We start from the raw sequence: 16077 nt of genomic DNA on the forward strand, positions 1-16077 counted from the left end.
GAATCCTTCTCCAGCTCTGCAGCACATGTGTATTCCAAGATGGCACAGAGTACAAAACAGGAAGAGAAGGAAAAATATAGGAGGAGCTATGACAGAAAGGTATTGTGGGAAAGTACCATAACAAAATATTACAGTGTAATACAGCAAAGGACAGTAGATGGCAGCAAAGTATAACAAATACAATAAATGATAGAACTAGGTATATTAGCATTACATAAATGTCCATGTATGACTGAAAGTCTATCAGAATAAACTGAACAGCACACTCCCTGTCTGAAATCCTCGGATTTCACTATACCAAACAGTCTCAAATTGGAAGTGTTTACCGAAAGTACATGGAGGGATACCTCAACCTGTAAGATAAAAACAACGCATGCAATGCAACAATAACATATTGTATAACAAGATAGACGAATGTCTATAACGAGTTCTTGAAGTAATCCAACGGACAACCCATCTTCGAATTGGAGTAGCCGCGCTAGGCCAAACTGTCTCCAACCCATTTGTAATCCAAAGGTTGAAGTTCCTTGAAAGAGTGCCTACTGATTGGATGGATAATCAATCTTCAACCGGTATGAGTAAGATAATCTCTGATATAGGCCTAATGAAAGATTTGGGGTCACCTTGCTTAGTAACTGTCACTTATACCTTGCGTACCTTGCCATTGTCACTTGGAAAGGTTTTAGATATACAGTCATGGCCAAAAGTATTGACACCCCTGCAATTCTGTCAGATAATACTCAGTTTCTTCCTGAAAATGATTGCAATCACAAATTCTTTGGTATTATTATCTTCATTTAATTTGTCTTAAATGAAAAAACACAATAGAGAATGAAGCAAAAAGCAAAACATTGATCATTTCACACAAAACTCCAAAAATGGGCCAGACAAAAGTATTGGCACCCTCGGCCTAATACTTGGTTGCACAACCTTTAGCCAAAATAACTGCGACCAACCACTTCCGGTAACCATCAATGAGTTTCTTACAATGCTCTGCTGGAATTTTAAACCATTCTTCTTTGGCAAACTGTTCCAGGTCCCTGATATTTGAAGGGTGCCTTCTCCAAACTGCCATTTTTAGATCTCTCCACAGGTGTTCTATGGGATTCAGGTCTGGACTCATTGCTGCCACCATAGAAGTCTCCAGTGCTTTCTCTCAAACCATTTTCTAGTGCTTTTTGAAGTGTGTTTTGGGTCATTGTCCTGCTGGAAGACCCATGACCTCTGAGGGAGACCCAGCTTTCTCACACTGGGCCCTACATTATGCTGCAAAATTTGTTGGTAGTCTTCAGACTTCATAATGCTATGCACACGGTCAAGCAGTCCAGTGCCAGAGGCAGCAAAGCAACCACAAAACATCAGGGAACCTCCACCATGTTTGACTGTAGGGACCATGTTCTTTTCTTTGAATGCCTCTTTTTTTCTCCTGTAAACTCTATGTTGATGCCTTTGCCCAAAAAGCTCTGCTTTTGTCTCATCTGACCAGATAACATTCTTCCAAAATGTTTTAGGCTTTTTCAGGTAAGTTTTGGCAAACTCCAGCCTGGCTTTTTTATGTCTCGGGGTAAGAAGTGGGGTCTTCTTGGGTCTCCTACCATACAGTCCCTTTTCATTCAGATGCCGACGGATAGTACGGGTTGACACTGTTGTACCCTTGGACTGCAGGGCAGCTTGAACTTGTTTTGGCTGTTAGTCGAGGTTCTTTATCGACCATCCGCACAATCTTGCGTTGAAATCTCTTGTCAATTTTTCTTTTCTGTCCACATCTAGGGAGGTTAGCCACAGTGCCATGGGCTTTAAACTTCTTGATGACACTGCGCACAGTAGACACAGGAATATTCAGGTCTTTGGAGATGGACTTGTAGACTTGAGATTGCTCATGCTTCCTCACAATTTGGTTTCTCAAGTCCTCAGACAGTTCTTTGGTCTTCTTTCTTTTCTCCATGCTCAATGTGGTACACACAAGGACACAGGACAGAGGTTGAGTCAACTTTAATCCATGTCAACTGTCTGCAAGTGTGATTCAGTTATTGCCAACACCTGTTAGGTGCCATAGGTAAGTTACAGGTGCTGTTAATTACACAAATTAGAGAAGCATCACATGATTTTTCGAACAGTGCCAATACTTTTGTCCACCCCCTTTTTTATGTTTGGTGTGGAATTATATCCAATTTGGCTTTAGGACAATTCTTTTTGTGTTTTTTCATTTAAGACAAAATAAATGAAGATAATAATACCAAATAATTGGTGTTTGCAATCATTTTCAGGAAGAAAATTAGTATTATCTGACAGAATTGCAGGGGTGCCAATACTTTTGGCCATGACTGTAAGTCCCATAGGCCATGCGTTTCTTTCCTCCTTCTGGTCTTTCATGAGGATAATATCTCCTACTTGTAAATTTGGTTTTACTTGTTGCCATTTTCTTCATTTTTGGAGAAGTGTCAGGTACTCCCTCTTCCATCTATTCCAGAAACAATTAGCCAGATGTTGCACATTTTTCCACCGTTTCTGATATTTGTTACCGGACACAGAGTTTTTAGGCGGGTTAGGAACAGTTCCAAGTTTCTGGGTGAGGAGAGTTGCCGGAGTGAGAATTGTAGGAGATTCTGGATCTGTAGATATGGGTACAAGAGGTCTTGAGTTTACTATAGCAGAGACTTCTGCTAAGAAAGTGGTCAAGGTCTCGTGAGTGAGTCTTGAAAGATTTGAGTCCATCAGCATAGATTCCAGTATCCGACGAGTAATGCCTATTATTCTTTCCCATGATCTGCCCATATGGGAAGCATGAGGAGGACTGAAGACCCAGGACCAGCCATTGGTTATCAAGAAGTTCTGGACTGATGTTGAATTCAGTTGTAGTTCTCGTCAGGCACCTGCAAAGTTTGTTCCACAATCAGATCTTAATTGCTTTACTGGTCCTCTGATGGAGAAGAATCGTCTTAGGGCATTGATGAAACTGGAGGAATCCATCAACTCTTTCACTTCTATGTGTATTGCTCGTACACTGATGCACGTGAACAACACTGCCCAACGTTTACTTTCCACATGCCCGCCTCTGGTCCGACGTGCAGCAACTGCCCATGGGCCAAAAACGTCCAAGCCAACATAGGTAAATGGAGGCTCTGTGCTTGTCCTATCAGCAGGCAAATCAGACATCTGTTGTTGTTGCAGTTTTCCTCTTGTCTTATGACACTGAACACAATGATGAAATAAATGGGAAGCCGGTCTCTTTGCTCCCACAATCCAGAAGCCTGCAGCTCTTAAGGCTCCTTCAGTGAAGTGTCTGCCTTGATGTTTGATTTTTTCATGGTAATGTCGTATTAGTAGAGTGGTGATATGATGATCACCAGGAATAATTAGAGGATTCTTTTCTGCCTCATCCAATTTAGCTTTGTTTAAACGACCACCAACTCTCAATAAACACCTCTCGTCTATTACTGGGTTTAGGTTGACAATGGGGCTGTTTTTAGGAACGTCTTGTTTATTACATATACTTTCCAGTTCCTTGTGAAAAACATTCTGCTGCAGTTTGCGTATCACAATGTCTTCTGCAGAGAGAGGCTTATGGCAGATATGCCATCCGTGACAATCAGTGTTACTGTCCTTATTGAGATAGCATTATACAATGTGTACTAACCTTGCAATGGCATGAACCAGCCTCGTCCATCTTGAGAAGCGATCAAAACGCCGACAGTCCAAGCCAACCTTCTCCTTGAATTTGGTGATGAAGGTGCTGACATCAGGACGGATCTCTGGGTCGACATCTGGATCCTGAAGGTTGAAGCTGTCTTCAATGGCAGTCTCTTTGCATTGGTCGTGAAGGAACTCTGGTCCTGTTAACCAAGACGAGCTTGTGAAGGCACCAATAGACACTGGTCTAGTAGCAAGGTCCGCAGGGTTAAGATGGGATGGGACGTGCTGCCATTGCTGGGGTTTGGAGGATTTCCTGATCCTTTCCACTCGGTTACTGACATAGACATAGAAGCATTTTGTCTGGTTGTATATGTAGCCCAGAACTACCTTACTGTCTGTGTAGAATTTTGTGTCATCCACGTGAATAGCTAGTTCACTCTGTATGAAGTCTGCAATCTCTATGGCTAGTACAGCCCCACAGAGCTCGAGTCTGGGTATGGTGTGCTCTGGTTTAGGAGCCAGTTTAGCCTTTCCAAACAGAAATCCCACATGGGCTTCATTGTTAGAGTCTACAACCTTCAAGTAAGCGGCAGCGGCAATAGCTTGAGTGGAGGCATCAGCGAATACATAAATCTCTTTCCTTTGACTCGTAGTTAAGGATGCTGGAGTGTAACAACGTGGTATGTGGATCTTATCCAAGGTGCAAAGAGATTCTCTCCACAACTTCCACTTTAGTTGTTTGTCAGCAGGGAGTGGTATATCCCAGTCCTTAATGCACTCTGAGAGTTGTTTCAGCAGGAGCTTGCCTTGTATCGTCAGGGGTACGACAAACCCCAATGGATCATATAGACTGTTCACCACTGACAGAACCCCACGCTTAATAAATGTTTTTTCTGCACCACTAACCTGAAAGCTGAAGGAGTCCTTTAGCACGTTCCACCTCAGGCCTAGGATTCTTTGTACTGGTGGATTGTCTGGGCCTAGATTCAAGTCCCTAAATTCTGCGGTGTGATCATTAGGGTGAAAGGCCTTCATGACAACAGCACTATTGGAGGCAATTTTATGCAAACCTAAATGAGCTTTAGAAAGCATACCTTGTGTCCGTTTGAGCAGATCTGTGGCTTCTTCCGCTGTGGGCAGAGATTTAAGACTGTCGTCCACGTAGAAGTCCTTTTCAACGAACTGTTGGGCATCCTTCCCGAACTCTGCTGCACCAGCGAAGGCGGTCCTACGTAGGCCGTATGTAGCGACTGCAGGAGGACTGTTTCCGAACACGTACACCTTCATGCGGTATTCGACCATTTCCTTGTTGGTGTCGTTGTCTTGGTGCCATAGAAAACGAAGATAATTTCTGTGATCTTGTTGCACATTGAAACAATGGAACATTTGTTCGATGTCGGCGGTAATGGCGACTGGTTCCTTTCTGAATCTCATGAGCACTCCCACTAGGTTGTTAGTCAGGTTCGGACCAGTGAGGAGAACGTCATTCAGAGATACACCGTCATGTTTGGCGCTTGAATCGAACACCATTCTGATTTATGTCGGCTTTCTTGGATGATACACTCCAAAGGAAGGTAGATACCAGCATTCTTCATCAGCTTGCAATGGTGGAGCTGGCTCTGCGTGATCATTGCGAAATATATTGTCCATAAAAGCTATGAAATATTCCTTCATTTCAGGCTTGTTCCTTAATGCTCTCTGCAGTGAGATGAATCTAGATAAGGCCTGCTCTCTGTTGTTAGGAAGCCTGGTCCTTGAAGCCTTGAAGGACAAGGAAGCAACCCAGCGGTCAGATTCATTTTTGAAGAATCCACTGTCCATGATTTTAAGAAACTCCTTGTCTTTTATGGATAAGGCGACTTTGTTGTCATCTTTTGTTGTGTGAAACACTGTTCTCCCTAAGTCATCGCCGTGGGGAGAGGGAATGATGTCAGGCTCCTGGATGCAATCAGAGAACCTTTCTTTCACATGGCTTAAAGTGAGTTGCGCGACCATTTTGGAGCACATGCGTTTTGCAGGTGTTGACTTCAGATGCCGTGTGACTCCTATCCAGACATACATCGCCCACGATTACCCAGCCTAGGTCAAGTCTTTGGGCTTATGGAGCATCATCTGGGCCATTGCATTGTTGGCGCACCTTGTGGACCTTCAGAATATCCCTCCCGAGTAAGATTAGAATATCAGCATTTGTGTCCAGAGGAGGAATTTCATTAGTCAGGTGCCTTAAGTGGCGATGATGAAGCGCAGCTTCCGGAGTGGGAATCTCCTCCCTGTTGTCAGGTATCTGGTCACATTCAATTAGGGTTGGCAAGGGTATATGCATGTTTCCCTTGATTGAAGAGACTATGTACCCAGAGGCTCTCCTGCCAGAAGTCTCAATACGACCAGAGCAGGTGTTGAGGATGTATGGAGTTGTTTGTCCCTTTATGTCGAAGATCTCAAAGAATTTGGGCCTTGCTAGAGATCGGTTACTTTGCTCGTCTAATGTGGCGTACATTTTGGAGGCCTTTTCGGGTTGTCCTTCTGGATAGACCTAAACCAGACATACCTTGGCACAGCATTTAGGAACAATCCCTTCTCCACATACCTCAGTACATGAGGAGGAAACAGCAGTTGTAGTTGGGTCAGGGATTTGTGGCTTCCCGCCATGCTTTTGAGCAGGGTTGGATGCTGCAGAAGGTTGTGAGTTGTGTGGAGCTGGCATGGGATGCATGGCTGTGACGTGTTTATCACTGCTGCATTCAGTGCGCTTAATTGCGTCCTTACAGTCCTTAGCGAGGTGGTCTGAGGAGGTGCAACACTTATAACATATCCCAAGCTCCTTGAGGGTATCTTTACGCTCCTGCAAAGTCCTTGCTCTGAATCCACTGCATTCTTTAAGTGGGTGATGCTTTTTGTGGATAGGGCACATACGGTTACTGTTCATGACTTTAGGAGCAACATTATTTGTTTTAGTGAAGACAGGTATAGTAAGTGGAACATCAGTCTTTCTCACGGATACTGTGTTCCTTGAATCTCTACGTTTGGCAATGTTATCATACCTTGTAGATGATGATGATTCTGGTGGAGTAAGCTCAGTGAAGTCGAAGCTGGGATCATTCTTCTTCCGAGCTTGGTCACTGATGAACCTGGAAACATGTGAAAAGGAGGGAAAGGAAAAATTATGCTGCCTTTTATACTGTGAGCCGTGGTCTGCCCATTTATCCTGTGTGGCAACTTGGACACAATTGGATTAACGCCATGAGCAGTTTCTAGGTAGCTCAGTCCTGGGAGACGTGGGTCTAATTTTGCTAATTCTATTTCCTTTAGCAGGTCACTCAGATCTTGAAATTTTCTATTGTCCTTGTTAGTTATCTTTGGGAAGGTTTACAGTCTTTTAAATAAAGCACATTCTATGGCTTCTGAGCTACCGTAGGTTTGTTCCAGTCTCTCCCAGGCTGCAATAAGACCTGCATCTAAATAATCCACATGAACTGCCCTTATTGTCTTTATGCGCTCTGCTGATTCAGGGCCTAACCAGTTAACAAGCAAATCCAGTTGTTCCTTGCCGGTGAGATTAAGGTCTTGGATCACTGCTTGAAAGGTGGATTTCCAGGTTCTATAATTCTCGGCACGATCATCAAACTTTGAGAGACTAATGTTACTATGTTGAGAGACTTACTATGAAGAGGTAAGCTATAGGCTGGACCACGGTGAGTCATTGGACGTGGTATATCTCGATTTTTCCAAAGCGTTTGATACCGTGCCACACAAGAGGTTGGTACACAAAATGAGAATGCTTGGTCTGGGGGAAAATGTGTGTAAATGGGTTAGTAACTGGCTTAGTGATAGAAAGCAGAGGGTGGTTATAAATGGTATAGTCTCTAACTGGGTCGCTGTGACCAGTGGGGTACCGCAGGGGTCGGTATTGGGACCTGTTCTCTTCAACATATTCATTAATGATCTGGTAGAAGGTTTACACAGTAAAATATCGATATTTGCAGATGATGCAAAACTATGTAAAGCAGTTAATACAAGAGAAGATAGTATTCTGCTACAGATGGATCTGGATAGGTTGGAAACTTGGGCTGAAAGGTGGCAGATGATTGGTCTCGTGCCGCTCATGTGACCGCCACGCGACCAATCAGAAGCCGCGACGTCATTCCTCAGGTCCTAAACTCCTCATTCTAGGAATTTAGGACCTGAGGAATGACGTCGCGGCTTCTGATTGGTCGCGTGGCGGTCACATGAGCGGCACGAGACCAATCAGAAGCCGCAACGTCATTCCTCAGGTCCTATACTCCTCATTCTAAGAATTTTGGACCTGAGGAATGACGTCGCGGCTTCTGATTGTTCGCGTTGCGGTCACATGAGCGGCACGCGACCAATCACAAGCCGCGACGTCATTCTCAGGTCCTAAACGCGCACATTTTAAACAAAGAAGGCTGCCGGTTACCAGCGGTGATGTCCAGGGGCCTCCGGAGAGGTAATTATATCAATATTTTTTATTTTAATTCTTTATTTTACACATTAATATGGATCCCAGGGCCTGAAGGAGAGTTTCCTCTCCTTCAGACCCTGGGAACCATCAGGATACCTTCCGATACTTGGTGTCCCATTGACTTGTATTGGTATCGGGTATCGGTATCGGCGATATCCGATACTTTTTGGGTATCGGACGATACTATCCGATAATGATACTTTCAAGTATCGGACGGTATCGCTCAACACTAGCTGTTGCTTCTTCCTTTTCTGCTTGGAGTATTTTTAATTTCCTTTGAGCTTCCATTTCATTTCTTTGAGCCTCCATTTCATTTCTTTGAGCTTCCATTTGGGTTTTTAATTCAAATTCAGCCTCCTTCTTAGCAAAGGAGCTTTTTACTCTAGCTTCCTCTGCAGCTGCATGGATCTCCAGTAGCTTGTCGGAAAATGTTGACTTCCTGGAGTGAGATGATCTGGAAGACCAAGCTGTGATTTTGGCCGATGTTGTGCGATGTGACCTAACCTCTTGGAGGTGAGCGATGCAGAGTTCTGCTTTATCCTGGGCATCAGTTAGTTCTGCTGGGGCATCTTCCATGTCAAATTTGCTCAGGAATGTGATGTACTTTTCAGACAGTCTCTGGTAGCGATCATAGGCGGCAGATAAACTCTTCAATGTGGCGGTTAAAACTGCAGCATCACTGTGATAGCGTGGAAGAGCTGATAAATAGTAATCAACTCTGCCTCATGAATGTTCTAGGTTATCATGGAACTCGTCTCTCATAGTCTCAAAGTTCTCTCTGGCCTTTTGTGTCGGCTTGGTTACATGTCTGGGTTAGAGTTGAGCGACCTTGACCTTTTTAGAGTCGATCCGGGTTTCGCGAAACCCGACTATCTCAAAAGTCGGGTCGAGTGAAATCGGCCGATTATGACGTAAAGTCGGGATCGACCGAAACACGAAACCCAATGCAAGTCAATGGGGCAGCATAGTCGGCAGTGAGTGGGGGCCAGGAAAACACCTAGAGTGCCCATTTTAATGTCAAAACCATCCATTCTTCTTAATAAAGCTTGTCAAGCGTAATTTACCTTATAATAATTGGAAGGCATTTGAAATTGGGGGTCATTTGGCTAAAGTTGTGGTGGGTAGGGCTGGTTCAAGTAATTAGTGGGCCCAGGAAATCTGGACCACGTCACGGCAGTGGAGCAGGGAGAGGTAAGTATTTCAACTTTGCAAGTGCTGTGAACCTGAGCAAGCAGGGGGGGCCCACTCGTTGGCATTGGCACTGGCACAGGGCCCCTCAAAGTACAGCGGTGTGTTTGCACGGCGGGGGCGCCTCCCACCGGCAGCAACACTTTTGCGTACAATGAGAGGCCCTGTGCCAGTGACGTCGCCAACTAGTATTCCTCCCCCCACCTGATGAAGGAACCTGCACTTTCATCTGCACCTTCCTCTTTGTCCCCGTGTAAGGTGGTATGGTATGCGGGAAGAGCAACCTGACTTTCAGCAGGGTCACAATGTTGTTGTGTAGCGTGCACGGGGAATGTTGCGTTATGGGTCAATGTACCAGCAGACTCATCTATCACTGGCTGGGCAATGGGCAGGATGAGGAGGAAACACAGATATAGGCCCAAAGAATAAAGTTGGCTAAATGCAGTTCAAAATTGGTAACACAGGAATAACCAGGGGGCATTGCAGTGGAGGACAACTGGAATGAGAGGCTGACACAGACAGTAGGCCCAAATCAGTAAGTAGTCGAAATGCAGTTCAAAATTGGCAACCGTAGTAAACAGGCGGCACAGCTTTGTTCAGTGGAGGAGAACAGCAAGGTGTGGCAGACACCGATAGTAGGCCCCAACCCAACTAGTAGGCCAAATGCAGTCTAACATTAACAACTACTTAACGAGCGCCTGAAAACGGAATTTCAGGACAGGAAACCAGGAGAACAGCAAGGAGTGGCAGACACCGATAGTAGGCCCCAAACCAACTAGTACGCCAAATGCACTTGTTCCGTTTAACCACAATTTAATGAGAGCCTGAAGATAGAAGTTCAGGAAAGGCAACCTGGAGAACACCTTGGAGTGGAACACACCATCTCTCTACACCCCATACCCAATTTGTAGGCCTAATGCAGTGTAGTTTCCAAGAACTACTAAACGAGAGCCGGAAGATCGAAGCTCAGGAAAGGCAACCTGGAGAACACCTTGGAGTGGAACACACCATCTCTCTACACCCCATACCCAATTTGTAGGCCAAATGCAGTGTAGTTTCCAACAACTACTAAACGAGAGCCGGAAGATCGAAGCTCAGGAAAGGCAACCTGGAGAACACCTTGGAGTGGAAAACACCATCTCTCTACACCCCATACCCAATTTGTAGGCCTAATGCAGCGTAGTTTCCAACAACTACTAAACGAGAGCCGGAAGATCGAAGCTCAGGAAAGGCAACCTGGAGAACACCTTGGAGTGGAACACACCATCTCTCTACACCCCATACCCAATTTGTAGGCCTAATGCAGTGTAGTTTCCAAGAACTACTAAACGAGAGCCGGAAGATCGAAGCTCAGGAAAGGCAACCTGGAGAACACCTTGGAGTGGAACACACCATCTCTCTACACCCCATACCCAATTTGTAGGCCTAATGCAGCGTAGTTTCCAACAACTACTAAACGAGAGCATGAAGATCGAAGCATTGGCGAGGAAACCTGGGGAACACCTTGGAGTGGAACACACCATCTCTCTACACCCCATACCCAATTTGTAGGCCTAATGCAGCGTAGTTTCCAACAACTACTAAACGAGAGCCGGAAGATCGAAGCTCAGGAAAGGCAACCTGGAGAACACCTTGGAGTGGAACACACCATCTCTCTACACCCCATACCCAATCTGTAGGCCTAATGCAGTGTAGTTTCCAAGAACTACTAAACGAGAGCCGGAAGATCAAAGCTCAGGAAAGGCAACCTGGAGAACACCTTGGAGTGGAACACACCATCTCTCTACACCCCATACCCAATTTGTAGGCCTAATGCAGTGTAGTTTCCAAGAACTACTAAACGAGAGCCGGAAGATCAAAGCTCAGGAAAGGCAACCTGGAGAACACCTTGGAGTGTAACACACCATCTCTCTCCACCCGATACCCATTTTGTAGGCCTAATGCAGTGTAGTTTTCTACAACTACTAAACGAGAGTCGGAAGACCGAAGCAATGGCAAGGAAACCTGGGGAACACCTTGGAGTGTAACACACCATCTCTCTCCACCCCATACCCAATTTGTAGGCCTAATGCAGCCTACTTTCCGACAACTACTAAACGAGAGCATGAAGATCGAAGCTCAGGAAAGGCAACCTGGGGAACACCTTGGAGTGTAACAAACCCTCTCTCTACACCACGGAAGGGCTGATTCTTAGGAAGGAAGGCTGTCGGAAAGAAGCAGGGCGCGTCCGAGGGTGATTATATTCTTATTAGGTATATACTCACCCTCGGACGCGCCCTGCTTCTTTATTTGTAATGAATGTTTATTTGCAATGTGGTTTTGACTTACTCTATTTTTTTGGTAAATAATGATTTTATTATTTTCATTGTTTTGCATCTTCTTGGCAATAATATAAAGAAGACGCGACAGGACAACACTCGGTGGATGCCATATCTGTGTTTTAAATTGAAAAAAACTTTCAGTTAACTACTTGCAGGAGAAAGTTATTGTAGCTGGTGGCCATTTTTAGTACTGTACCAGATTTTTGTTGTATGTGTTTGTTTTTAATGTTAAAATGTCTGCATTTGATATCTCTCCAGTATTTTCTTTTTTATAAGCAAAATACTTATTTTTATATTTTCTGATGTTGGTTCCAGGGGAACACGGGCAGCAGTAGACAGGTCAGTGGAGGCCTAGTGGAAGGAGTGACCGCAGACAGGCATCGAAGGCCTAAAATAATAACACATGGCTGTAGGCAATTTTAAATTGGTTCCAGGGGTACACGGGCAGCAGTGGTGTGGTCAGTGGAGGCCTAGTGGAAGGAGTCACCGCAGACAGGCATCGAAGGCCTAAAATAATAACACATGGCTGTAGGCAATTTAACCCCTTAGTGACCGAGCCAAATTTTTGAAATCTGACCAGTGTCAATTTATGTGGTAATAACTCTGCAACGCTTCAACAAATCCCAGTGATTTTGAGATTGTTTTTTCGTGACACATTATACTTTATGATAATGGTAAATTTTGTTCAACATTTTTTGTGTTTATTTATAAAAAATATCAAAAATTTTAGAAAAATGTTAAAAAATTAGCAATTTTCTAAATTTGAATGATTATCCCTTTATTCCAGATAGTCATACAACAGCAAACCATTAATAAATAACATTTCCCACATGTCGGCTTTACATCAGCACCATTTGTAAAATGTTATTTTATTTTGTTAGCATTTTAGGAGGTTTAAAAATGTAGCAACAATTTTTCATTTTTTCAAAGAAATTTACAAAATTTATTTTTTTAGGGACTTATCCATGTTTGAAGTCACTTTAGTGGTCCCATATATTGGGAAACCCACAAACGTGACACCATTTTAAAAACAGCACCCCCTGACATATTGAAAACAGCTGTCAGGTAGTTTATTAACCCTTCAGGTGCTTTACAGGAATTAATGCAAAGTGGTATGACAGAAATGAAAATGTGTATTTTTTCCACCTAAATGCCTCTAACTTCTGAACAGATTACTACAGCCGTCAGACTCTAAGGCCGCTATTTGGTCATGAATTGCCATGGCAAACATTAGGACAACAAAATCATGATCTGAGGGCACCAATTGTGACAAAGAAGAAGCCCCCATACTCTGTTATCCATTTATAATGATGTAGTCACTATTGACAGCAGCATCTAAGGGGATAAACAGATTTAGATGGTGCAAATACTGATCGTGGCTGATGCAGCAAGTTGTCAGCTATAGTGTACAACCAACAGATGATGGATTGTCATCTGTATGGGGAGGCTATTCTCTTATATCTCAGGTCAGTTAAAAGACGTATTGGCGGTCATTAAGGGGTTAAAATTGGTTCCAGGGGAACACGGGCGGCAGTAGACAGGTCAGTGGAGGCCTAGTGGAAGGAGGGACCGCAGACAGGCTTCGAAGCCCTAACATAATAAATTGGGCTGGCTGTAGGCAATTTAAAATTGGTTCCAGGGGAACACGGGCAGCAGTAGACAGGTCAGTGGAGGCCTAGTGGAAGGAGCGACCGCAGACAGGCTTCGAAGCCCTAACATAATAAATTGGGCTGGCTGTAGGCAATTTAAAATTGGTTCCAGGGGAACACGGGCAGCAGTAGACAGGTCAGTGGAGGCCTAGTGGAAGGAGGGACCGCAGACAGGCTTCGAAGCCCTAACATAATAAATTGGGCTGGCTGTAGGCAATTTAAAATTGGTTCCAGGGGAACACGGGCAGCAGTAGACAGGTCAGTGGAGGCCTAGTGGAAGGAGGGACCGCAGACAGGCTTCGAAGCCCTAACATAATAAATTGGGCTGGCTGTAGGCAATTTAAAATTGGTTCCAGGGGAACACGGGCAGCAGTAGACAGATCAGTGGAGGCCTAGTGGAAGGAGGGACCGCAGACAGGCTTCGAAGCCCTAACATAATAAATTGGGCTGGCTGTAGGCAATTTAAAATTGGTTCCAGGGGAACACGGGCGGCAGTAGACAGGTCAGTGGAGGCCTAGTGGAAGGAGGGACCGCAGACAGGCTTCGAAGCCCTAACATAATAAATTGGGCTGGCTGTAGGCAATTTAAAATTGGTTCCAGGGGAACACGGGCAGCAGTAGACAGGTCAGTGGAGGCCTAGTGGAAGGAGCGACCGCAGACAGGCTTCGAAGCCCTAACATAATAAATTGGGCTGGCTGTAGGCAATTTAAAATTGGTTCCAGGGGAACACGGGCAGCAGTAGACAGGTCAGTGGAGGCCTAGTGGAAGGAGGGACCGCAGACAGGCTTCGAAGCCCTAACATAATAAATTGGGCTGGCTGTAGGCAATTTAAAATTGGTTCCAGGGGAACACGGGCAGCAGTAGACAGGTCAGTGGAGGCCTAGTGGAAGGAGGGACCGCAGACAGGCTTCGAAGCCCTAACATAATAAATTGGGCTGGCTGTAGGCAATTTAAAATTGGTTCCAGGGGAACACGGGCAGCAGTAGACAGGTCAGTGGAGGCCTAGTGGAAGGAGGGACCGCAGACAGGCTTCGAAGCCCTAACATAATAAATTGGGCTGGCTGTAGGCAGTTTAAAATTGGTTCCAGGGGAACACGGGCAGCAGTAGACAGGTCAGTGGAGGCCTAGTGGAAGGAGGGACCGCAGACAGGCTTCTAAGCCCTAACATAATAAATTGGGCTGGCTGTAGGCAATTTAAAATTGGTTCCAGGGGAACATGGGCAGCAGTAGACAGGTCAGTGGAGGCCTAGTGGAAGGAGGGACCGCAGACAGGCTTCAAAGCCCTAACATAATAAATTGGGCTGGCTGTAGGCAATTTAAAATTGGTTCCAGGGGAACACGGGCGGCAGTAGACAGGTCAGTGGAGGCCTAGTGGAAGGAGGGACCACAGACAGGCTTCGAAGCCCTAACATAATAAATTGGGCTGGCTGTAGGCAATTTAAAATTGGTTCCAGGGGAACACGGGCAGCAGTAGACAGGTCAGTGGAGGCCTAATGGAAGGAGGGACCGCAGACAGGCTTCGAAGGCCTAACATAAGAAAAATGTCAATACAATGGTATTGACAGTGCCAGGCATTGAAGGATGTCAGTGCATAGACTAAACATTGGTGGAGCTGTGAGAGAAAATTTTGCAAGTCGTAGAGCACTGTTTGACCTGGGGGGGGGACTGTCTTGTGGCCGGCGGTACAGGCCCAGGGCCCCTCATATTACAACGGTGTGTCTGACGTTGGGTGCGCACCACCACCGCCAGACACTTTATTGTACTATGAGGGACCTAGTGGCAGTGCCGTCGACCAAAAGCGGGCACACCCACCTCTTCAGACAAACAGTTCTCTCACGGGTGCCGGCGCCAAGTGGCGATACCACGGCCCCGTGTGGGGACTTTGGCCATTTAGGGAGGTGTTAACATGTCGGATGCTGGACAATCAGGTGCTGCAAATTACGAGATTGGAAAAGTCGTTCAGAATAGTCCACAGGCAAGACCTTTACATAGGAAAGCTAGGTGTCAGCCGGGCAAGGTGGGGCAAAAGATTTCGAAATCCAGTTGTGGTTCATTTTAATGAAGGTTAGATCATCTACATTTTGGGTAGCCAGATGAGTCCTTTTTTCTGTTAGTATTGAACCTGCAGCACTGAATACTCTTTCTGATAGGACACTAGCTGCCGGGCAAGCAAGCTCCTGCAATGCATATTCTGCCAATTCTGGCCAGGTGTCTAATTTTGATGCCCAGTAATCAAATGGGAATGACGGTTGAGGGAGAACATCGATAAGGGATGAAAAATAGTTTGTAACCATACTGGACAAATGTTGTCTCCTGTCACTTTGAATTGATGCTGCAGTACCTGTCCTGTCTGCGGTCATAGCAAAATCACTCCACAACCTGGTCAGAAAACCCCTCTGGCCAACGCCACTTCTGATTTCTGCCCCTCTAACTCCTCTGGTCTGCTGGCCCCTGCAGCTCGTGTGAGAACGATCACGGGCGCTGTGTGCAGGGAATGCCAGAAGCAAACGGACAACAAGAGTTGATTGTTTGGTTGCTAATATTAGTTCCAAGTTCTCATGTGGCATTATATTTTGCAATTTGCCTTTATAGCGAGGATCAAGGAGGCAGGCCAACCAGTAATCGTCATCGTTCATCATTTTAGTTATGCGTGTGTCCCTTTTGAGGATATGTAAGGCATAATCCGCCATGTGGGCCAAAGTTCCAGTTCTCAAATCTCCGGTTGTGCTTGGTTGAGGGGCAGTTTCAGGCAAATCCACGTCACTTGTGTCCCTCCAAAAACCAGAACCCGGCCTTGCCGCGCCAC

The 16077-nt window shown here is 45.4% G+C and overlaps 1 protein-coding gene across 1 annotated transcript in view; it reads right to left on the reverse strand.

The window, feature by feature from the left end:
* Positions 1 to 16077, reverse strand: part of LOC138674774 (olfactory receptor 2D2-like) — a 114630-nt gene that overhangs the window by 88905 nt on the left and 9648 nt on the right. Inside the window, exons 2-4 of the mRNA XM_069762592.1 lie at positions 6547 to 6761; positions 4728 to 4955; positions 3706 to 3833 (exon numbers count right to left, since the gene is read on the reverse strand). Of these exons, the coding sequence (XP_069618693.1) occupies positions 3706 to 3833; positions 4728 to 4955; positions 6547 to 6761 (571 nt within the window). The remainder of the gene's footprint in view (positions 1 to 3705; positions 3834 to 4727; positions 4956 to 6546; positions 6762 to 16077) is intronic.

This window comes from Ranitomeya imitator, chromosome 4 (assembly GCF_032444005.1).
Source record: "Ranitomeya imitator isolate aRanImi1 chromosome 4, aRanImi1.pri, whole genome shotgun sequence".
NCBI classification, from domain to species: domain Eukaryota; kingdom Metazoa; phylum Chordata; class Amphibia; order Anura; family Dendrobatidae; genus Ranitomeya; species Ranitomeya imitator.